Source organism: Anopheles cruzii, chromosome 3, assembly GCF_943734635.1.
Source record: "Anopheles cruzii chromosome 3, idAnoCruzAS_RS32_06, whole genome shotgun sequence".
NCBI classification, from domain to species: domain Eukaryota; kingdom Metazoa; phylum Arthropoda; class Insecta; order Diptera; family Culicidae; genus Anopheles; species Anopheles cruzii.
The window spans coordinates 12,374,499-12,398,862 of record NC_069145.1 but is presented as its reverse complement, the minus strand read 5'-3'; the positions used below and the strand labels follow the sequence as shown (position 1 = coordinate 12,398,862).

The window sequence follows — 24,364 nt, the reverse complement described above, 5'->3', positions numbered from 1 at the left end:
CCTCAAGTTGAACTCCCGGTTTTCATGCTACGGGAAACGCATGATCAGCATGTTTGGCCCTATTTAACCGTGATAAAAAGGATTTCTTTCATCGCTACGTCACAATGGATGAAACATGGATCTACCACTTCACTCCTGGGTCAAATCGGCAGTTGGCTGAGTGGACACCAGCCGGTGAAAGCCGCCCAAAGCGCCCAAAGACTCAAACTTCTGCTGGCAAGGTTATGGCCTCCGTATTCTGGGATAGTCATGGTATATTGTTCATAGACTATCTTGAGAAAGGTAAAACAATCAGCAGCGAATATTACATGGCATTGTTGGAACGATTGAAGGCTAAAATCGACGCAAAACGACCGCACATGAAGAAGAAACAAATTCTCTTTCATCAAGACAATGCACCGTGTCACAAGTCCATGAAAACGATGGTGAAAATGAATAAATTGCACTTCGAATTGTTGCCCCATCCACCATACTCGCCAGATTTGGCCCCCAGTGGTTATTGGCTGTTCTCGGATATCAAAAGGATGCTCCAGGGAAAGAGATTTGGATCGAATGAGGAGGTCATCGCCGAAACTGAGGCATATTTTGAAGGGAAAGATAAATCGTTCTACAAACATGGTATCGAAAAGTTAGAGAAGCGTTGGACTGACTGTATCGCCTTAAAAGGAGACTATGTTGATGAATAAATACAAATTATATCAAAATATTGTTGTTTTATAAGCTATCCTACGGACTTATTGAGCGATGTGTTATATGTTGTGGGCTTCAAATGCTTTAGAAAAATCCAAGCGGCTCGTCTCCACAAGAGAGCAATGGATGATGATGCAGATCCTATCGCACGATGATAGCACGACCACCACCAGGGTAGACAGTCATCATGGGGCTCGTGCATGTGACGGTCGTGCGATGCCTGTTGGCATCGATCGACGTGGCAGGAAAAATAGATCTCGATCCGATTTTGCGTCGGGATTATTTCCCTATTCTCGATTTGTCTAGTACAACAGCAGAGCAGGACCATCGCAGCCTGAAGAGTGGCTCTCGGGCCAATCGGTACGTCGCTCGATGCACAATTTATGTGTGTCGTTGAGGAAAGTTGATGGAAAAATCGATTCCGTACGCAGCCGTGAGTGCAAACGTTTTTATTTATTCTCCTATCTGAAGTCGCCGAGCGGCCTAGTTGTCACTTAGATCGAATAAAAGAAAAACGATGCACGATAAAAAGGGAAGAAATAGAACTGGTTAATGGACTGAGTTCAGAGTAGAGGACGATTGACCCGACATTCAACTCAGACAGAAGACATCTTCTTCTAGCTGGCTCAGGTGCGGACAAAAGAAAATTAGCTAACAAAAAGGGGGAATTTATTTGAGCAGTTAGAGACTTGAACATGAAAAGGGTTCAAATAATTGTAACACGGCGAATTGTTTTGTTTTGTTGTAAATGTTCAACATAGTGGGCCTAATTCCAGAATTGGTCTTGGGCCGTAGATGGGTATGAAAATGTGGCCATCGTTTTCACATAATTCCGAGTGCCGAGTGTCGTTTCAATTAGTGCGCTTCGGGCGACCCAAAATCAGGGTATCATCGTCAACCCTCAGCATAATAAATCAACCCTCTCAGCAAGACGAAGTAAAGCACAACAACATGTAAATCGATACGCGAAGCCAAACGAAATGAAGGGGATCGGTTAATGATGAGCAGCAGATTCTACTGCACGGCCCTTTCTAGGAAAGAAGGGGTGCATTATTTAAAGCAGGTTTAGTACACCGCCGCCAGCCACCAGCGGCATTAATCACTGCGCCGGGGATGAATATTAAGTGGAAGTAAACAAGCGAAAGGACGAGTCGAAGTCCTTGTTTCTAAGCCCCTTAGAAACAGAGAGGAACCGTTTGGGAAAGGGACAAATTATCTACCCACCGGGCACTTTGTTGGCGTTGTTCTAAAAAAACCCCATTATTACCCTCGACGTAACATCATTCTGATGGGAGGGCACTTTGGGTAAATGAGCCAACAAAAAATCAGGTTCGTTGTGGAAGAAAAAAAAATCCAGTACCATCGCCAGGACTCTCTAAGGATTCATTTCGATTCCCCTCCGTTCCGAAGCGATCGCGCCGAACGTCGGGAAGTGCCGGCGAACGAAAAAAAAACGAACAAATAAAACATTGCGAATCATTTCCGTTCGTTCGCCGCTAATGGATACAAATTAAATCACTTGCCGCGCTAGCTGGCTGGTTGGCGGGGGCCGGTGGCTAATTCTTCGCTCCTGCTACGTTTGCCCGAGGCTACGGAGGAACACCGGAACGGTCGATTAATATTCATTCGTGTTTCCACCAGCGAGAGAGGAGCAAAATATAAAACAACCAAGCAGTCGACCAGGCTCTGTTTCCCGCGAAGTTTATCTTCTCTGCTTCTACCCAAAAAAAAAAAACGGAACACCAAAACAAACATTTTATGCTTGGCTGTGTGTGTCCTTCAGCGGTAAAGTGGGCAAAGTAGAATGCGCTAAAGCGCGGGAAGTTCGCCAGCTGAAGTGTGGCGATTGCAGTGTTTGGCTCTACACGAAACTATCAGCGATTTAAATTGAATTCCCTTGAATCATGGCCGGGAGCGGGTGCCCGGTCACACGTCCGACGACACTAATCTTCTGTCCGACCATCACCACCAAGGTTCTGCCCATCAACCGGAAACCGGGCGGAGTAGCTTAAGCATCCATTATGCTACTTTATGTATTGCTACCGCCTGTTACGCGTTTCGCGCACCCCAGCCAGAAAGTGGAGCCAATAACACCGAAAGAGAAAGGCCACGTGGTGGTACGGTAACACCGCGCAGTAATGGACGGGCACCACCACCCCAACCGACCGCTTCAGCCCTCGCCGGACCTTTTGGGCGCGCTACGTTTTCTGTTAATTTGATTTCGTTCGTCGCTCGGTCGGGGGCCGTTGGTGTTGCCATTTTATGTTACCAAGAAAATCGCTCCACCGTTTTTTTCTGGCTCGGCTTTTCATTCGTCCTTTTTTACTGCTGCTGCTACTGCCATTGTTGTTGTTGTTGTTGTTGTTTGTCTTTAAATATTTTGTAACTCAACTCCCCCGATGCTGTTGTGGGGGCTCGGGACGACGAAGCTTGTCGTGGCAGCATCGAATTTTCTTTTGCCGTCTCCATCGTCGTCGACAATGGGCGACAACAATCCGGCGCGCACTGCACAGCATCCACGCCAGGGAGTTCCTTCGTTTTATCTTTTACTTTCGGTCGCTTCCTCGCCGTCCGCTCCTCCGTGTGGTGTGTTTAGCTGTGCGCTGTGTATTACGTTTCGTATTATGGAGCCACCATTTTCCCGGCCGAGTCCGCGATGCCAGCACACAATTTTCCACCATAATGAAGTGCAACGAGAAGAGAGGTTGTGGTGTGAGGCGGAGGCACCGTAAAACAGTGGAAAATAACAAACGGTTTCAGTTTTCTGTCCTCGCGGATTTGGGTGCCCTTTTTGTGTGTGTGTGTGTGTGCGTCGCGCTTCTTAATCTTCTTCTTTGGTGGTGGTGTGGAGATTTTCTGATGGTTGTTTGCGCACAGTGGCAGAGGGTAATTTGTAGGGGCCGTCCTCTGGCCGGGAGATCATCAGCAGCAGCGCCAGAACGACGGCTTTGGGTCCGGGCGACGGCTGACGAATTTATGTTTCTATGTTTACGGTTTGCTTGGGTGGTGTTTCCATTTTATTTCATGTACTTTACATTAATTCATTTTTTTTCGTCACATTAATCTGATCCGTCATGCGCACTGGCAGGCAGCATAATTTTATTGTGGAAGTTATTTGAAAGACTTGTTCAAATATAATTAAAAAAAAAAGATGAGCTCTTTGTCGTGTAACACTGAACAATGAACGGAAAACATGAACGATAGCTTGGGTTGGGGTTGCTTCCGAGGAACTCCCCATTAGCAGCAGTTCCAACAAAAGCGAAAATGTGTTGAATTAAAAATTCAACAGATTTTATTCCGGGCTTCCGCGGCTTCCTGGTTTCTCTCCCTGGCTTGGGAAAATCCATCCACGGCTCTTACTTCGGTTGTTGAAAGATTGCCAAAAGCAAAGCAACGCCATCCGCTGACGGACAACGCCGTCGTTAGCAGCAACTACACGACGATGACGATCCCCAACTGACCTCCGATCATTCTCCGCGCTCCGTACAAAAGACCGGGACTTTATGCAGCGCCAAAGTGGCACAAAAACTGCTCGCCCCGAAGGAAGCGGTTTTCCGGGTTTATTCTTTTCCATCAATCGCCGCGTAACGGGCGGGGACCACCACACCACGGTTTCCGGGCGTGTGGTAGCGGTTTCTCGTGGCCACCGTTTTTTCGCGCCCCTCGATGCCCCTAGTGGTGAGAAAATGGTGAAAAGCGGAATGTCCATCATCGTGTGTGTGGGAAGTTGGAAAACAAAATGAACTTTAAAACACAACAAAAAGCCAGCGCTAAATAGAGAGACGGACAGAGAGAGAGAGAAAGAGAGTTTAGTTGGTCTTTGTTGCATCAAGGACCTCAAGGATGGCGGCAGCAGTAGAGTAGTGCCCTGCCAACAACTACGAGATGGGTAGCTTTCGGTGATTCGTGTCCTTTGAACCGAATCATGACAAGCGTTACCGGCTAACTATGTTTGCCGTTGCGCCGCTGGCCAAACGCGGTGGGCTCTTCTTTCGTGGGAGGGCGTGCCCATACGAACGAACCATGATCCGGGCCACCCTCCACCCCCGCTTGGGGGTGGTGAGATGAATTTTTTATGTCCTCCGCCTGGCGCGCACTCACAACGCGGTGGAATTCGCTCCCGCCCGCCCGACACCGTTCTTGTTTATGATGTAGAGTTTCTTGTTTTGTGTGTCATTTTTTTTAGCTTCAAACTCCTCTTGTTTTATTACCACAGATTTTCTCCGTCGACGGGCAAGCGCTGGAGTTCGTTTTTCCGGCACCATTTTTCCTCTTGTGCTGGGTCGCGTCATCAGCGCGCTCCGCCTGCAATTCCCGGGTTCACGGAATAGTAGTTCCTGGGGCTTCCGTGTTTTAGTTGCGACACAGAACAACCCGTTCTGTAGGGAGGAAATCTTTTTTCCCTGGCATATTTTTTATGTTCTCTCTCTGTACATCGCCGTGGCCAGCCTGGTCGGGTATGAGAAAGGGTCGCTTTGAGTTTAGTTGAATGACACACGGGATGCTTTTTTTTGTGTAGGATCTACGATGGTTCCGGGGTTCTGTTTGCCATTCGATTAGACAAACGTGATACCAAAGAAAAGTCAATGGAGCGCGCGCGGAATGCGGAGCAGGGCGGCCAAATTCGTTACGCTAACTACCTTTCACCGGAACGGGCCCGCTACCAGCTGCGGGGCCGCTGGGGTACGAATGAAACATTCATCAACAGCGTTTTGATGCTCTTGTCACTGTTTTTTGGCGTCTGTACCTAAAATGAATGGGACGTGTTGATGATGCTCCAACTTTTGCCGCTCCACCGTCGTCGTCGGTTGGTGGGATGGAATAAATATTTAACCACCAGCTGTGTTCGCGGTGCACTACGGAAAACCATTCTTTTCCCCCATGCTCTAGGCCATCGTTTCCGGTGCGATGGGTATCGATGGCGGATCGTCCAAAAATGAGGAAATTGAAATTGGTTAGAGTTCAGAACGTGACCCGCGCGCAGGACTAATCTCTGCAAGTTGTTATAGGTATCAGTGGCTAGCGACACTAATTTGCAAGTTTCATTGAAAGCCAGATTTACCTGAATCACACATCGGATGACATGAACTGAAGGGGTCCCTATACCTTCTTGATGTGTTTGTTTAATAATTTTGATGGATAGAAGAGGATTTGTGATTGAGTTGATCACAATATGTTTAATGATTCGATTTAGTGTTGCTTTCTTACTTCTACCAGGTTTAACACGATGAACACTACCTTCAATTTGGTTGCCAATGATCGACTATCACATAACTTTGTCCCAGAACCTTAACCCAACATTTATCATCTTTAAAGAACGGTCCTTCGCTAGCCCGGTTATTCAATCGTCTTAGTTTTTAGTTGAAAGGTTAAAGTTTTTACGTAATGTTACTGTAAATATATTTGCTTGCTTCTCGTTTCAGATTGAAGCTCGAGTGTGATAAATTGGCGAGCGAAAAAACAGAAATGCAGAGACATTATGTGATGGTAAGTACAGTTTGGAATTTTTTCTGTCTTTTTTCAATTTCAGAGAGTTTTTTTTTCAGAAATAATAAAAGTCAAGAGGACACTTTGAGGCGCATGATGAAATTACAATCCACCATGCGCCTCCATTACAAACATTTTAGGAAACTCGGTACAAAGCACATTCAAACAAAGTTTGCACGAACGGATAACGTCACCAAAACCATAGCATAATAACATCTATTTACGATGCAGTCAACACCGAGCCACGCCACACATTTTTGCCATGGCCCGGAGGAGCTCCATTTCCCGGGGTATCATCATCCATTTTTTTGTGCCGCATTCCGAGCGCACTGGAAATCGTTGAATGGAATCGATGAGATTGGCTACGGTACGAGCATCGGGCAACATTTCAACGTCGTCGTTGTCGTTGTCGTGAACGACTTTCGCCTGTGGGGTGGCCTGGGGTAAACTCAATCAAATTGCAAAACCCGTCCCGAACTCAATTCCTGTTTCGATTTGTCTCCCGCCCGGCTCGGCCCCCGGGGGTGCGCGGGTGAAATAACAATAACTATTGGGAAGATTACCAGCCCCGAGGCGAGCATCACCGCCGATCTTCCCGGTCCCCTTAGGCGTCCTTAGGCGAGAGCGCTCTCATTTATCAGGAAAAGCTTCTGCCACTTTTCCCCGCTCAGCAGTGTCGCACTCTCTCTTTGCCCTTCTGCTCCGTCGCAGAGCAATCAAAACAACGGGGACAGTGAGCACCAAGCACGCCTCGTTGCCTCATGCGAAACAAACGGAGAGGGTGGAGATAATTCCTTTCTAACGAGGACGACGGGACGGGACGGGATGGCGAAGGCCGAGGATGCAGCATCGCATATCCTTTACCGATCCGCCATTTGCCATTCTCATTCCGGGTCGGCCACATTTGCGGCGGAGAGGACCCTGGCTCTCATTCCGTAATTGGTATGCCAGTATCTCCTAAGACCAATTTCGTTTTATTATTTTATATTTATTATCAATTAAGAAGCGCATCTTCTCATACTCTGTTGTGTGGGTGCTGGTGGGTGGAAATCGGATTTTCCGTTGGCGCCAGTCGTCGGTGGAGTGCCGCAAACGAGGACGAGGTCAAAGCGGCCGGTGGTGCTTCTGTGAGTCTGTGAAAGGGGATTTAGTTTTATTGCTGCCGTTGAAAGTCCTTCCCTTCCACGAACTGATAAAGTTCTCGGCAAATCGCTTGTGTGTATGAGCTTTCGCCTGACTTCAGCCACAGGACCTCGGGCTGGTGGTTGGTGTGATGGTCTTTGAACAAAGCAAGCAAGTACTTGGTTGTTCCTTTGGAGACGTGAGACGCAGAATCCAATTTATGTCCCGGCGTGGGCACAGGGCCCATTGCCTCTGGGGCGAAACAGAGTTCGCCGGGCCTGCTAGTACTTCCTAAAGCCTGACATATTCGGTGGAAAATCTCACATTTCGTTGAATCATCCTGAGCACTGCGCGTTCCACTACGAATTAAGGCTATCGAATCGAATCGAAGGCCCACTTGAATTAACCATGGAGCGATCGAAAGAATTATGTGCCTTTTCGAACGTAGGGAAAATTTACGACAGTCATGACAACTCTAGACCCCCGTCACTTTTCGTAATCATCCATTGACTAACTACTGCCGACCACAGCACATCTGAACTCCGACAATCGCTCTGTGCTTTCTATGCGAAAGACGTCAGTTCGAACCCTGACGGTGCCAGACGCTTAATTCTGCCCGTTCTATAATAGTAATAGATAATAAATCCTGAGTTCATTTCATTCTTCAAAATATGGCTATCAACGAGCGAAATTCCGGGTTTCCGTTTCGCCAGCAGCACTCAATTGGCTTGGGTTAAATTATTGGATTAATGTCCAACATTCGGAACATCCCACTTGAAGCGGGGATCACATTCCAATAAAAAGGCTCGCCAAGCATTACATTGGCCCCCTGACCAAGGCACAAACCAATCCTTTTTCAATGGTGGTCCTTAAGGCCTCAACCCTACGCACACACACACACACACACACACATAAATAATAGGATACGTGCCCGATAAACAAATCACGTTCGTTCAACTATGCACACAACGATTGAAACGAGTCATAAATAAACTCGCATCGGGCAAAGGACTCTCCCTTGCCAATGCTTTGTGGGGCCGCCTCGGAGCCGTAACCCCCCCACCCGTACGTAACCGGGGGGGTGGTAGGTTCAAACAATTAGACAACACATTCTGTGGTTGGCCTCCCTGCCTCATCGGGGCGAGAGCTCCCGGTTCTCAGTGCTGCTCCGTAAATCCTTTCAATTTTCAATGACTATCTGTGGGGCACCCGACCACCCGCCCACCCGGTTGTGAAGGAGGCATGTAGGACGCACACCAGGAAGGAAGTGAAGGGCAGCACAAACCGAATGGATGAAACGGAACCGCCTGCCGCCGCCGGTGGGGCGGCTTACATCGCCTCAAACTCACAGCCTCCAATACAGGAAGCTAACCGGAAGCCGATTGAAGCGACAGATGGACGGCGGCGGCGCATCTGGCCATGTGGCCGAACTTCAACACACCGGAAGTGGCACGATATGATGCCCACTCTAACCCACTTATCAGAGCCCGGGCGATGTTGTCTATGAAGTGGTCTTCGACTAGAGCTTCGGCTTCGAGAAGAGGAGAAAGAATCTATCGGCCGGTCGCTTGGCTAGCCGCAAATTGCCACAGGCCGGGCACCAACGACGGACGAGCAGCTGTTACGTGTCTCCCGTGTCTTCGGACCGCGCGTCTAGCCCGCCCTCCACTTTGGAAAACTAATTTCTTGTGAAGGTGTGTAAAACTGCTACAAGGGAACTGTAGTCTCTCCCCCATCCGGCAGGTCGTGCGGCAGGTTGGTTGACTACCTCAAGCGAAGTCCAGACCACAACATTGTGCAAGTTGCCGTTGTTCCGTTGCGAGACCGACACAGCTAGCCGAACCCCCCGGCTGCTGCTGCTGCTTTGAACCACATCGAGAGGATGTGGTTCTCCGGCAGCCCCTGCAGGCGGAGGACGATGCAATGTAAACCGGTAGGACTCGAGCCCCAGGACACACCCCAGGAATGCATCCGAAAATGCATTAATATACCGGAACACAGCCCGAACAACCCGCTGCCGCCGGATGACGACGGCGGCTGCCGAGGGCTAAGCGGTGTTAAGTGCGGGTAAAAACTCCACCGACGGTCGTGTGGTTGTTGTTGTGGCCTGACTCTCTCGAGGTACACACACACGCGCGCGTCTACGGCCAGGAGGTCAGATGGGCGTTCACAGTGTTACTAGTGGCTCCAGTCTTGCCATCAGCCACCCCGAAAAACCACACAGCATGGCGTACCCTACTCCCGGGGTAGATATTCGTGGCACAGGATTTCGGATCCGTCCGGAACCGTTCGTTGATAGATCGAATAAAGTGCAACACAGAGCATCATCATCGTCATGGTGCAGCAGCAGTCATCTGCCATGACTCCATATGCCACATCATGCTCACCACCACCCCCCGGCTGGGTGCGCCCTGGGTGTGAAAGGATGTCTCCTCTGGCTTTTGGCCTCACCGGCCGATCACGTCGGGCGGCGCGCAGCACCTTCGCGAAGTCCTATGTGCAACCCCCCCGCTTGGATGATGCATTTTTCCATGCATCCACCCGGCTGGCTGGCTGCCTGGGAACGCAATATACAAGTTGGGATGGCTTCCGAACCCAAGACAAACGCCGCCGAGGGCACCGAGTATCAGTTCGCGTCGCCGTCATCAACTACACCCATTCTAAGCCGGTTGATGATCATCATCAACCAGTCTCTCGCCCTCTTTCACTGGGTGGTCTGCTCGCAGGACGATGGATGTACCACCGTCTGGTGCCGTGTGGCCGCGCGGCAAAAAGTGCAGAAACCGATGTGCAACACAATGTTTTCCGGACGTTGCACTCGGGGTGCATGGATGGATGGCTGTCGCTTTCGCTCTCCTTCTCGCTCGCTAGCGGCCAGTTACCAAGGGGACCCCGAGAATGCCCGCCCTTCACAGGAATGTTGGGCCGTTGGGTGGTGGTTTCATAAATTTATGTGCTTCTTCCCACGGGTGGATCACAGCATTCGCCGCAGCCGCACGGAACGGTTGAACCCCTGGCGCTTTTAGCAACAACCGCCACAGCATCCGCCATTACATCGGCACACGGGAGCGGGCGGGTAAGCCTCGGTGTGGTGGCCACATGTAAAAAACGCGGCCCTAGTTCGCGCGACGCGACGAAGTACCGAAGAGTACCACGCCTATCGCGGCCACCGTGCGGAAAGAATAACGAGGACTGGGTCGGACTGGGTCGGAGAGAGGATGGGAATGCTAACTATTCCGCGGTGGCCCCTTTATGTACACCCTTGCAGCAGCGCGACCACTATTAGTTTCCCGAACATCCGGTTCCGTGTAACGGGCCGGCGCAACGAGAGCATGGGTTGCCGGCATCAAGAACGGGTCGTATGCGAATGCGTGTGAGGTGTGCGTGTGAACATCGAACAACAGTGCACCGTGAGGGAAAATCCTTTCCGAGGCCACGGATGATCGAGCGCACAAAGCGAAATTGTATTTACAAAATTTGCATATTAAAATAATAGTTTCGATAATCCTGCACAGCGCAGCTTTGCGGGTTTTTCCGGGCCGCTTAGGACCTTCGCCGGACTGTTTACATTCAAGTTCTTCGCTTAAGTCCTCCGTTTGGTTTAGTTTTTGTATTTTGGTCCTGATTGAGTGCCCTCTAATTGAATGTGTCGGTCGTTTGCGGTTTGATGTGGCTTCAACCGGTGGCTTCAACCTGGACCTCAAAAGAAGAAGCATTGATAAAATTATAAATAAGATTATATTTGGACGTATTGAGTGTTGATTGATAAGACACATCACGACTAACACTACGACTAATGCGATTTCGAGCTATCTTATCAAGGTTCGTCATTACCTCGTAGGGACCGAGATTCAATCATTCAATCTTGGTTACAGAAACACATCCCGGGGTCACGGTGCTTCTAACGAATAAGGTAACAACACGCTATTGAATGTGAAATTATCGAGCCACGAGGAGCTCCTTCGATGAGTTATTGGCCGTTCGGTCGAAAGTATTACACCAGGCCGGGCTAGATCGCACTGACCAGACGGGGGCATAAATTTATCGCCGGAGCGATAAGTATTTCATAAGTTAACCGCAGCATCCGGGGCCGGGGGCCACCGCTGCCGCCAAACGGGCTCGTTTTCCGTTCCACTGAAACCATCAATTTTCAGTCTTCAGTCCACAGCTAACCGGAAAACCAAACCACCGCGCGCCCGAAACGGCCAAACTTTTCCCTGAACGCGCCCGGTGCACGCTCTGGAGCACACAAAAGCTCATAAACTGCCGCTGTCCAGTGTGCGTGTGTAGCGCGGGGTGTATGTGCGACGACGAGGACGACGATATGATATGTAGCTGAACCGCTTACGGGCTTAACTTTCAATCCTGGCTTCCCACCGAGTCCCTCTCGCTCTCTCTCTAACTCTCGTGGCTCGTGCTAAGTGCAACAAATTTATGATTATGATTATGTAGAAAGTTCTCGACCTCGCCGCTGCCGATGGCAGTGTGGTCTCTCTGGTCGCTGCTCCCTAAGGGGTGGCCCCCGTTATTGGTTCGCCAGTTATGCTCGCCCCCCGTACGACGCGCGCGCTTCGTTTTCCACTAAAGAGTTGTCCCGAAACTCACTCGGCGGCCTTCGAGGGGGGTTTGAACCAAAAAGTGTACCGACACCACGTGGCATTGCCAGCATAAATCGTTACTTTGTGTGCGATCTGTGATGCTGAAAATTACGAAAAATGAAGAGGACGTCGCGGTCATGTCACATTCCGTTTTCTTTTATAGCTCTTTATGGCAAGACATAAATCTTGGAAACACCAATTTATAGGAGATGGCAGACATTTCACTAAATATTGAATCTATTGGAAAATTATGCTCGTTTTTATTGCATTAACTGAAAAGACGGGTGTCATAATTGTAGTTTTCAAGAGCAAAGATTTCAGTAAATTAAGTGTTACTTATTGTACTTGAATTTATTTAAAACTTTATGTTTCGATGTACTTCAAACATGAACACAACTTTCCCAGTCGTATATAAAACCAAGATAATGCAGAGCAAATATTTGTAAAGAATGTAAAATACTGTGTAATTGGAAGACAAAATGCAATCGAAACATGTGCTCACGCCGGGACATAAATTGGATTCTGCGTCTCACGTCTCCAAAGGAACAACCGTGTACTTGCTTTGTTCAAAGACCACCACGCCAACCACCAGCCCGAGCTCCTGTGGCTGATGTCAGGCGAAAGCTCATACACACAAGCGATTTGCCGAGAACTTTATCAGTTCGTGGAAGGGAAGGACTTTCAACGGCAGCAATAAAACTAAATCCCCTTTCACAGACTCACAGAAGCACCACCGGCCGCTTTGACCTCGTCCTCGTTTGCGGCACTCCACCGACGACTGGCGCCAACGGAAAATCCGATTTCCACCCACCAGCACCCACACAACAGAGTATGAGAAGATGCGCTTCTTAATTGATAATAAATATAAAATAATAAAACGAAATTGGTCTTAGGAGATACTGGCATACCAATTACGGAATGAGAGCCAGGGTCCTCTCCGCCGCAAATGTGGCCGACCCGGAATGAGAATGGCAAATGGCGGATCGGTAAAGGATATGCGATGCTGCATCCTCGGCCTTCGCCATCCCGTCCCGTCGTCCTCGTTAGAAAGGAATTATCTCCACCCTCTCCGTTTGTTTCGCATGAGGCAAAGGGCGCGCTTGGTGCTCACTGTCCCCGTTGTTTTGATTGCTCTGCCAAGGAGCAGAAGGGCAAAGAGAGAGTGCGACACTGCTGAGCGGGGAAAAGTGGCAGAAGCTTTTCCTGATAAATGAGAGCGCTCTCGCCTAAGGACACCTAAGGGGACCGGGAAGATCGGCGGTGATGCTCGCCTCGGGGCTGGTAATCTTCCCAATAGTTATTGTTATTTCACCCGCGCACCCCCGGGGGCCGAGCCGGGCGGGAGACAAATCGAAACAGGAATTGAGTTCGGGACGGGTTTTGCAATTTGATTGAGTTTACTCCTGGCCACCCCACAGGCGAAAGTCGTTCACGACAACGACAACGACGACGACGACGACGTTGAAATGTTGCCCGATGCTCGTACCGTAGCCAATCTCATCGATTCCATTCAACGATTTCCAGTGCGCTCGGAATGCGGCACAAAAAAATGGATGATGATACCCCGGGAAATGGAGCTCCTCCGGGCCATGGCAAAGATGTGTGGCGTGGCTCGGTGTTGACTGCATCGTAAATAGATGTTATTATGCTATGGTTTTGGTGACGTTATCCGTTCGTGCAAACTTTGTTTGAATATGCTTTGCACCGAGTTTCCTAAAATGTTTGTAATGGAGGCGCATGGTGGCTTGTAATTTCATTATGCGCCACAAAGTGTTCTCTTCATTTTTTCTATTTCTGAAAAAAAAACTCTCTGAAATTGGAAAAATGACAAAAAACATTCCAAACTGTACTTACCATCACATAATGTCTCTGCATTTCTGTTTTTTCGCTCGCCAATTTATCACACTCGAGCTTCAATCTGAAACGAGAAGCAAGCAAATTGGTAACAGTAACATTACGTAAAAACTTAAAATTTCCAACTAAAAACTAGGACGATTGAATAATGGCTAGCTAAGGATCGCTCTTTTAGGATGATAAGTTGTGGGTTAAGGTTCTGGGGCAAAGTTGTGCGACAGTCGATCATTGGCAACCAAATTGAAGGTAGTTTTCCCCGTATTAAAGCTAATGGGAATAAGAAAGCGGCACTAAATCGAATCATCGTATTGTGATCAACTCAATAAGAAATCCTCTTCTGTTCATCAACATTTTTTAACCAACACATCAAGAAGGTATAGGAGTTCCTTCAGTTCATTTATTTATTTTATTATTTATTTATTTCAGGTAAAAATGTTTGGGCCAGTGCGTGGCCTTAACATTAAGAGGTTATAAACTGATCATGTCATGTCATCCGATGTGTGATGTAGGCAAATCTGCCCTTCCATGAACCTTGCAAGTTAGTGTCGCTAGCCACTGATACCTATAACAACTTGCAGAGATTAGTCCTGCGCGCGGGACACGTTCCGAACTCTAACCAATTTCAATTTCCTCATTTTGGGACGATCCGCCATCGATACCCATCGCACTGGAAACGATGGCTTAGAGCATGGGGGAAAAGAATGCTTTTCCGTAGCGCACAGCGAACACAGCTGGTGGTTAAATATTTATTCCACCCCACCAACCGACGACGACGGTGGTGGTGGGCACGGAATCCACAGCGAGCGGCGAAAGTTGGAGCATCATCAACACGCCCCATTCATTTTAGGTACAGACGCCAAAAAACAGTGACAAGAGCATCAAAACGCTGTTGATGAATGTTTCATTCGTACCCCAGAGGCCCCGCCGTTGGTAGCGGGCCCGTTCCGGTGAAAGGTAGTTAGCGTAACGAATTTGGCCGCCCTGCTCCGCATTCCGCGAGCGCTCCATTGACTTTTCTTTGGTATCACGTTTGTCTAATCGAATGGCAAACAGAACCCCGGAACCATCGTGGATCATACCTGTGGGGGCACAAAAAAAAAGCATCCCGTGTGTCATCCAACTAAACTCAAAGCGACCCTCTCTCATACCCGGCCAGGCTGGCCCCGGCGATGTAGAGAGAGAGCACATAAAAAATATGCCAGGGAAAAAAGATTTCCTCCCTCTAGAACGGGTTGTTCTGTGTCGCAACTAAAACAGGGAAGCCCCAGGAACTACTATTCCGTGAACCCGGGAATTGCAGGCGGAGCGCGCTGATGACGTGACCCAGCAAAAGAGGAAAAATGGTGCCGGAAAAACGAACTCCAGCGCCTGGCCGTTGACGGAGAAAATCTGTGGTAATAAAACAAGAGGAGTTTGGACCTAAAAAAAAAGGACACACAAAACAAGAAACTCTACATCATAAACAAGAACGGTGTCGGGCGGGCGGGAGCGAGTTCCACCGCGTTGTGAGTGCGCGCCAGGCGGAGGACATAAAAAATTCATCTCACCACCCCCAAGGGGGGGGTGGAGGGTGGCCCGGATCATGATTCGTTCGTATGCGCCCGCCCTCCCACGAAAGAAGAGCCCACCGCGTTTGGCCAACGGCGCAACGGCAAACATAGTTAGCCGGTAACGCTTGTCATGATTCGGTTCAAAGGACACGAATCACCGAAAGCTACCCATCTCGTAGTTGTTGGCAGGGCACTACTCTACTGCTGCCGCCATCCTTGAGGTCCTTGATACAACAAAGACCAACTAAACTCTCTTTCTCTCTCTCTGTCCGTCGCTCTATTTGGCGCTGGCTTTTTGTTGTGTTTTAAAGTTCATTTTGTTTTCCAACTTCCCACACACACACACACACACGATGATGGACATTCCGCTTTTCACCATTTTCTCACCACTAGGGACGAAAAAACGGTGGGCACGAAAAACCGCCACCACATGCCCGGAAACCGTGGTGTGGTGGTCCCCGCACGTTACGCGGCGATTGATGGAAAAGAATAAACCCGGAAAACCGCTTCCTTCGGGGCGGGCAGTTTTTGTGCCATTTTGGCGCCGCATAAAGTCCCGGTCTTTTGTACGGAGCGCGGAGAATGATCGGAGGTCAGTTGGGGATCGTCATCGTCGTGTAGTAACGCTGCTAACGATGGCGTTGTCCGTCAGCGGATGGCATTGCTTTGCTTTTGGCAATCTTTCAACAACCGAAGTAAGAGCCGTAGATGGATTTTCCCAAGCCCGGGAGAGGAACCAGGAAGCCGCGGAAGCGCGGAATAAAATCTGTTGAATTTTTAATTCAACACAGTTTCGCTTCTGTTAGAACTGCTGCTAATGGGGAGTGCCTCGGAAGCAACCCCAACCCGAGCAATCGTTCATGTTTTCCGTTCATTGTTCAGTGTTACACGACAAAGAGCTTATCGTTTTGTTTTTTAATTATGTTTGAACAAGTCTTTCAAATAACTTCCACAATAAAATTATGCTGCCTGCCAGTGCGCATGACGGATCAGATTAATGTGACGAAAATTAAAAAAATGAACTAATGTAAAGTACATGAAATAAAATGGAAACAACACCCAAGTAAACCGTAAACATAGAAACATAAATTCGTCAGCTGTCACCCGGACCCAAAGCCGTCGTTCTGGCGCTGCCGCTGATGATCTCCCGGCCAGAGGACGGCCCCTACAAATTACCCACTGCTACTGTGCGCAAACAACCATCAGAAAATCTCCACAGCACCACCAAAGAAAGGCGAAGATTAAGAAGCGCGACGCACACACACACACACAAAGGGCACCCAAATCCGCGAGGACAGAAAACTGAAACCGTTTGTTATTTTCCACTGTTTTACGGTGCCTCCGCCTCACACCACGACCTCTCTTCTCGCTGCACTTCATTATGGTGGAAAATTGTGTGCTGGCATCGCGGACTCGGCCGGGAAAATGGTGGCTCCATAATACGAAACGTAATACACAGCGCACAGCTAAACACACCACACGGAGGAGCGGACGGCGAGGAAGCGACCGAAAGTAAAAGATAAAACGAAGGAACTCCCTGGCGTGGATGCTGTGCAGTGCGCGCCGGATTGTTGTCGCCCATTGTCGACGACGATGGAGACGGCAAAAGAAAATTCGATGCTCCCACGACAAGCTTCGTCGTCCCGAGCCCCCACAACAGCATCGGGGGAGTTGAGTTACAAAATATTTAAAGACACACAACAACAACAACAACAATGGCAGTAGCAGCAGCAGTAAAAAAGGACGAATGAAAAGCCGAGCCACAAAAAAAAAGGTGGAGCGATTTTCTTGGTAACATAAAATGGCAACACCAACGGCCCCCGACCGAGCGACGAACGAAATCAAATTAACAGAAAACGTAGCGCGCCCCGAAAAGGTCCGGCGACCGAGGGCGGTCGGTTGGGGTGGTGCCCGTCCATTACTCCGCGGTGTTACCGTACCACTCGCTTCAAATATGCGGCCTTTCTCTCCCGGTGTTATTGGCTCCACTTTCTGGCTGGGGTGCGCGAAACGCGTAACAGGCGGTAGCAATACATAAAGTAGCATAATGGATGCTTAAGCTACTCCGCCCGGTTTCCGGTTGATGGGCAGAACCTTGGTGGTGATGGTCGGACAGAAGATTAGTGTCGTCGGACGTGTGACCGGGCACCCGGTCCCGGCCATGATTCAAGGGAATTCAATTTAAATCGCTAATAGTTTCGTGTAGAGCCAAACACTGCAATCGCCACACTTCAGCTGGCGAACTTCCCGCGCTTTGGCGCATTCTACCCACTTTACCGCTGAAGGACACACACAGCCAAGCATAAAATGTTTGCTTTGGTATTCCGTTTTTTTTTTTTTTTTTTTTTTTTTTGGTAGAAGCAGAGAAGATAAACTTCGCGGGAAACAGAGACCTCGTCGAGACTGTTTGGTTGTTTTATATTTTGCTCCTCTCAGCGGTGGTGGAAACACGAATGAATATTAATCGACCGTTCCGGTGTTCCTCCGTAGCCTCGGGCAAACGTAGCAGGAGCGAAGAATTAGCCACCGGCCACCGGCCCCCGCCAGCCAGCCAGCCAACCAGCGTGGCAAGTGATTTAATTTGTATCCATTAGCGGCGAACGAACGGAAATGATTCGCAATGTTTTATTTGTTCGTTTTTTTTTCTCGCCGGCACTTCCCGACGTTCGGCGCGATCGCTTCGGAACGGAGGGGAATCGAAATGAATCCTTAGAGAGTCCTGGCGATGGTCCTGGATTTTTTTTTCTTCCCGATCTCGATTTTTTGTTGGCTCATTTGCCCAAAGTGCCCTCCCATCAGAATGATGTTACGCCGAGGGTAATAATGGGTTTTTTTTTTTTAGAACAACGCCAACGAAGTGCCCGGTGGGTAGATAATTTGTCCCTTTCCCAAACGGTTCCTCTCCGTTTCTAAGGGACTTAGAAACGAGGACTTCGACTCGTCCTTTCGCTTGTTTACTTCCACTTAATATTCATCCCCGGCGCAGTGATTAATGCCGCTGGTGGCGGCGGTGTACTAAACCTGCTTTAAATAATGCACCCCTTCTTTCCTAGAAAGGGCCGTGCAGTAGAATCTGCTGCTCATCATTAACCGATCCCCTTCATTTCGTTTGGCTTCGCGTATCGATTTACATGTTGTTGTGCTTTAGTTCGTCTTGCTGAGAGGGTTGATTTATTATGCTGAGGGTTGACGATGATACCCTGATTTTGGGTCGCCCGAGGCGCACTAATTGAAACGACACTCGGCACTCGGAATTATGTGAAAACGATGGCCACATTTTCATACCCAGCTACGGCCCAAGACCAATGCTGGAATTAGGCCCACTATGTTGAACATTTACAACAAAACAAAACAATTCGCCGTGTTACAATTATTTGTACCCTTTTCATGTTCGAGCCTCTAACTGCTTAAATAAATTCCCCCTTTTTGTTAGCTAATTTTCTTTTGTCCGCACCTGAGCTAGCTGTAAGAAGATGTCTTCTGTCTGAGTTGAATGTCGGGTCAATCGTCCTTTACTCTGAACCCAGTTCATTAACCAGTTTTATTTCTTTTCTTTTCATCGAGCATTGTTTTTTTATGCGATCTAAGAGGCAACTAGGCCGCTCGGCGACTTGAAATAGATGAATAAATAAAAACGTTTGCACTCACGGCTGCGTACGGAATCGATTTTTCCATCAACTTTCCTCAACGACACACATAAATTGTGCATCGAGCGACGTACCGATTGGCCCGAGAGCCACTCTTCAGGCTGCGATGGTCCTGCTCTGCTGTTGTACTCCACAAATCGAGAATAGGAAAATAATCCCGACGCAAAATCGGATCGAGATCTATTTTTCCTGCCACGTCGATCGATGCCAACAGGCATCGCACGACCGTCACATTCACGAGCCTCCTGATGACTGTCTACTCTAGTGGTGGTCGTGGCATCATCGGGCGATAGGATCTGCATCATCATCCATTGCTCTCTGGCGGAGCCGCTTGGAAACAGTCGGTTCTTGTTGGGGATTTTTCTAAGGCATTCGAAGCCCACGGTACCCTCTGCACACGGTCACGTGTATGACTGTGCGGTTGTGATTGCGGTGGCTTTATTTGTAAGCTCACAATGTCTCCCCCATATGGATAAAGTTACCGCCCGTCCCAGCTTATGTTGACACCACATTCCGCAGCCAGCACGCGCCGGAGAAGGAGCGAGCCCCGAGATCGGAGCAAAAGTTTCTCGGTCGAAACTCGGCACACAACAAGTAGCGCAGTACGGTAATACGTTTAGTATCGGGTGGCGAGGAGCAAGGACACCGGCAGAAGAGGGCCACCGGCAGCCGAGCGTCACAAACATTATTTACTTAATTAATTGAATCGGAAGTGATTCCAGAATGCAGCCGCCCGCCGGGTGCACCGGTCTTCCGAGTGTGGAAGTTCCCTCAACGAAATACCGGAATAATTTCCTTCCGAAGACCCACGATGGTGCTTAAACGCTAAACGGATTTGCAATGGTATGCGCTGAACCGGCTGAAGGATCCACAAGGGTGGGACAAATGGTCGGTACACGATTTTTAACCCGATTTAGACAGCCACAGAAGGACCGCCGCCGTAAACTGACCGAAGGGTGATGACGACGCACAGGCCCTCATGCACAGCCCTACCACCAGACGTTAATCCCTGGGCACCAAGAAGGGCTCTCTTCACGCGCCGCGCGCCAGTTGATGCGAAGAAACAAACAAATCGGACGGAGTGCGCAAACTTCGCCGAAAGTCAACGCGCGCGCCGAGAGCTCGGAGAAAACCGGACCCAAATTGCCGACCCGTACACACACACACGCACGCACAGCTCCGATGGGTAACACCCGGCCCTCGGGCCCCCGGGGATGAGCGGTGAGAAAATGTGCGGCAAATTGATGGACCAAACGAAAGGGACAAAAATAACAATAATATTTGATTCCTGCACACGAAGCCACAGGAAGCCAGCCACGGAGGCGCACTGGAAGGGACGGCCGATTCCAATTCCAGAACTAAAAAAGGAAGAAAGAAAAATGCGTAAACGCGTGCTTCAGGGGTGGCCACCAACTGGAAGCGGACGAGGACGAAACCCCCAGGTGGATGAAAACTGTGAACAAAGCAAATCGACACTTCGGTGCGGTGACGCCGGGCAGGGAAGGCCGGGTCTCCGTGGGGCACCGCTCCGACACAGAGGGAACCCAGGAACCGCCTGACATCGATAGGGGGATGTGTGTACGCAGCAGGCACGAGGGTAGAAATCACACACGCGAATTAATAGGGGTCGATTGGTCGGTCGGGCACAGCTGCGCTCTCCCTCTCCGTCGGCACCACCACCGTTCAGTTCCGTCTGTCCGACACACACACACACATGCACAAAAGTGCCCATAATGACGGCACAGGAAATGGTAACAAACGGAAGCAATAACGGGCCACGAAACGGAGCATTGGCGAGGGCGAGCGAGACGGAAAACAAAGCGTTGGCACATAATGGAAACGAAAAGAAAATTGCCCTTTCGAAGGTAGCCGGCCAGGGGTGCGCGGGGCCCTCGAGGAAGGACCGCAGGAAGCTAACCATTTTAGCGCCGTTGTCACGAAACCCACACGAACGGCAGCGCAGCGCAGCCATCGTTGACCTACCTTCACGCGCGTTTCGAAAGGACCCTCGTGTGACGGGGACACGCGGGGCGAACGTCACGCACCGTGGGTTGGGCGGAGGGGCCCCCAGATTGAAGGGTGTAATTGAAATATAAATAGAAAAATCGGATATCGTCCCCGGCGCGCCAGGGACGGCACACAAAAGTTGCCCGAAGTTGCCACTGGAGTGCCGCAAAGGCATCCGGCCGAGAGAAGGAGGGAGAGACCGAGAGAGACAACAAAACGATTGGCCAAGAAAGGTCCGGACGGACGGAGGGACGCACGCACACACACGCGCACGGTTAACAAAGGTGTACAATTAGGAGATTAGGCATGTTATTTAATTCCTTGTCCTTGTTGCTGCCGTTGCTTAACCTCGCTGCGGCTCGTCCTTGGCGGTGGTTTCGGTGGCACGCTAATGATTGGACGATAACGTGCGCTCGCTCCGGAAGTACGTCGACTTTTTTGTAGTGGTGGGCTTAACTTCGATTTAGTTGGGCTTCACCCACGAACCCCTTTGTGGGCAGCAATTATGTGTCTTCGTCGATCACGTGTCGTCGGTCGAAGGACGAAAGAATGAGCGCGACTACGTTTCGGCTACTACGCTCCACTTAATTTGTTTAGTAAAGATAAACCATCGTATTTTATCCTGTATCCTGTACAATGTCGTTTCACTGAAGTACTGCAGCAATGGTCGGAAGTTTATAAATTTCAACACGAAATACAAACAAACTTTCGAAAAGATTCGTTGTTCGAACTCTGTACTCAGAGCAATGAATGGCATTGGTCTGTGATATGGAAATCAATAATCAAACATTAAAACTTAAAATTGATTATAATTTGTAAGTTTGAATTGATTACTTAAAGCCATTAACGGTCTCTGATTAGTGAAGCAGTGATAGAGGAGCATGTTTTTTTAATTCAGGGTGTTATGTTGAAGAGAGAATCGAACTGACAGTTATTCAACGTCACTTGTTCCGTACGAGACTTGTTGATGACGTGGCAGACACTTTTGATTGGTGCATTGTTTATCGATATCAGTCACTCGGAGGAGTCGTTTCATGATTATTGTGATGAATGAAGGAGCTATTGGGTAATTTCCGAACCAGCCACTAGCTTGCATTTTTTGTGTTTTGAAACATGTTTTTAAACATTTTGATGAAAAACGACTTGTACAGTGTAGCGACTTATTCATATCATCACGAAATGGTTTATGGAAAACTTTTTAGTTGGCAAATACAAAACCCGGCTCTGTTGGAACAAATTAAATAGAATTAAATTAAACAATTAACTGGATAATACGTATTTCTGTTCACATGTTTATGATATGAGAGTTACTCAGAGTAACGAGCGTTATTCAGAGAAGCGTTACTCAGAGTTACTAATGGTACAACGAAACATTGAAACGGCTTAAACTTGTGAAATTAACTAAGTGCTGTTTTACCGTTAACGAAAAACGGTCTTCAAACTATCAAATTCTAGGACGCAGTACATTTTCCAGCATCAGGTTTATTGCTGGAAATTATTGACCTTTATACATTGAACCATAAAGCTAAAAGAAACCCAGAAATACTTGGCATTGATAAAGGAACAAACGAGTGCGAAGTTGTTCTTTGAAAATTTATTAAACTTGATCTCATAAATTGAATATATTAATGCAAAATTTCGAGAGCCTCGAATGTTGGCCAACGGAAGGCACCAAATCGCCATATAAATGGCGGGTCCTTTTTTCCACCACCGTTCGCCCCGAACTCGCATTCAAAACCGATCATATTTTGATTGTTTCCAAACGCACCCGTCGCAGAGGTGCATCAGAGCCGCCGGAAACGCGTGCGGCGGCAGCAGCAGGAGCAGCAGCTGCGCACGTTTCCCAATACCGCCACACACAGATGTGCCCGAGAGGACCGCGTCTGATGTTATCGAGCGCGCGAACAGCCTCTGCGAAGGGTGCAGCGCGCGCGCGCGGGCTTCCAGCAGCAACACTAATGCCCTTCCCGAGGACCTCTTTTTTGCTTTCGATGTTTATCGGCCTCGCGTCCTTACCCGACGCCGCCGGCAACAGTCTCGTTTCGTTTGCCACACACCTCATTATGAGCATTTACATTGCCGGGTTCCGGGCCGGGGTGGCTCTGCTTCCGTCGAACGACCCGACCCGATGCGGCCTCTTACGGCAATTCGATTCCCCTTTCCAGTAAGGATGACGCGCATGAACGGATCCGCTCTCGCCGCGCCGCACAATGTGCCGTAATAATTTGTTGTTGTGTCTGATTCGAACATACCAATTCCCGGTTCCCCGCTGCGTGTGTTTGTGTCGCTCTCTCGCTCTCTTTTGGGTCTATTTTTAAGTGTTTTTTTCCTTTCCAATCGACGTTCGTTTGTAGCACATTTTTTTGTGAATGTGGTGCGTGGAAAAGCATGACGAAAGGTGAAACGTGAGAACGACGCTCACCGACGGAGGCCTCCGGGATGGGGCGCCGACGAGTTGAAAGTGATCCGTATTAAAGGTCCAGTGCCGGGGTCGTTATTGGTTTTGTGCCCCGCAGGAAGTAAAACCATCCATTTGGCGATGGAAAATAGGTTGATAAAAAAAACGGTTATTGTTTCGCCTAGCAAACATCAAACATCACCACCCATTATGCTTCGTTTATGCAAAAGGCGCCACCGCCCGGAGTCCTGCAGCTTTCTCTTTCATTATTAACCAGCTAATCAATGCGATTAAGGATGTTTATCCGCAATCACTCAATTCAATCCTCTCGGCCACGCCTCGGAATCCAGTTGTTCACCCCGAACCCACCCCGAACGCCCTTGGGCAGCATCCCCCCGGGGGGATGTTTTGTTTGTAATAATCCTCAGATTTGCATCGGAAGCCAGCCGTCCGTCCGCGACTGGCTAGCTGGCTCCATCCATTAGCGTTATTTGATAGCAAAAGGACATGAAGGGCCGCCCGGGAGTGGTGGTATGCTGAGGAATGATTATCCTCCACCGTGCTCCGTGTCGCGCACAGTCAGCACAGTCAGGCAGGCAAGATGCTATCAATTTCAATTTCCACGCTCCTCGGGAGCCTTCATTTTCGCGCCCCTACGGGCCGTGGTCGTCGAGGCGAAATTAAATTCACGCCTCTATCAAAATCCCCACACCGTCGTCGTCGCGACGGAGCGGGCGAGCATGGCAACCACCCAACCCAACCGGTGCACGTGAGCATAATAACAATTAAATTAATGATCATGCTGTCGAGTTCGATTCGACCCACAACACGCGGTGGCATCGCAACCGCCGGCTGTGAAGATGCACGCACAGCATAGGAGGGAGCCTCCTTCTATAGGGACGCGCCCGCCGGCGGCGTGGCTTCTGAATTTAACATCATAATCAGCTGCTAATCATTTGATCATGTCCTGCGGCGCCAGATAGTCGCATTAAGTCCCAGTGAACAATTTTA

General features: G+C 49.2%; 1 protein-coding gene across 1 annotated transcript in view; it reads right to left on the bottom strand.

Annotated features, from left to right (window-relative positions):
* LOC128274639 (protein groucho) overlaps window positions 1-24,364 on the bottom strand; it is a 186,072-nt gene that overhangs the window by 56,063 nt on the left and 105,645 nt on the right. The window contains exon 4 of the mRNA XM_053012897.1: window positions 13,752-13,815. Coding sequence (XP_052868857.1) covers window positions 13,752-13,815 — 64 coding nt within the window. The remainder of the gene's footprint in view (window positions 1-13,751; window positions 13,816-24,364) is intronic.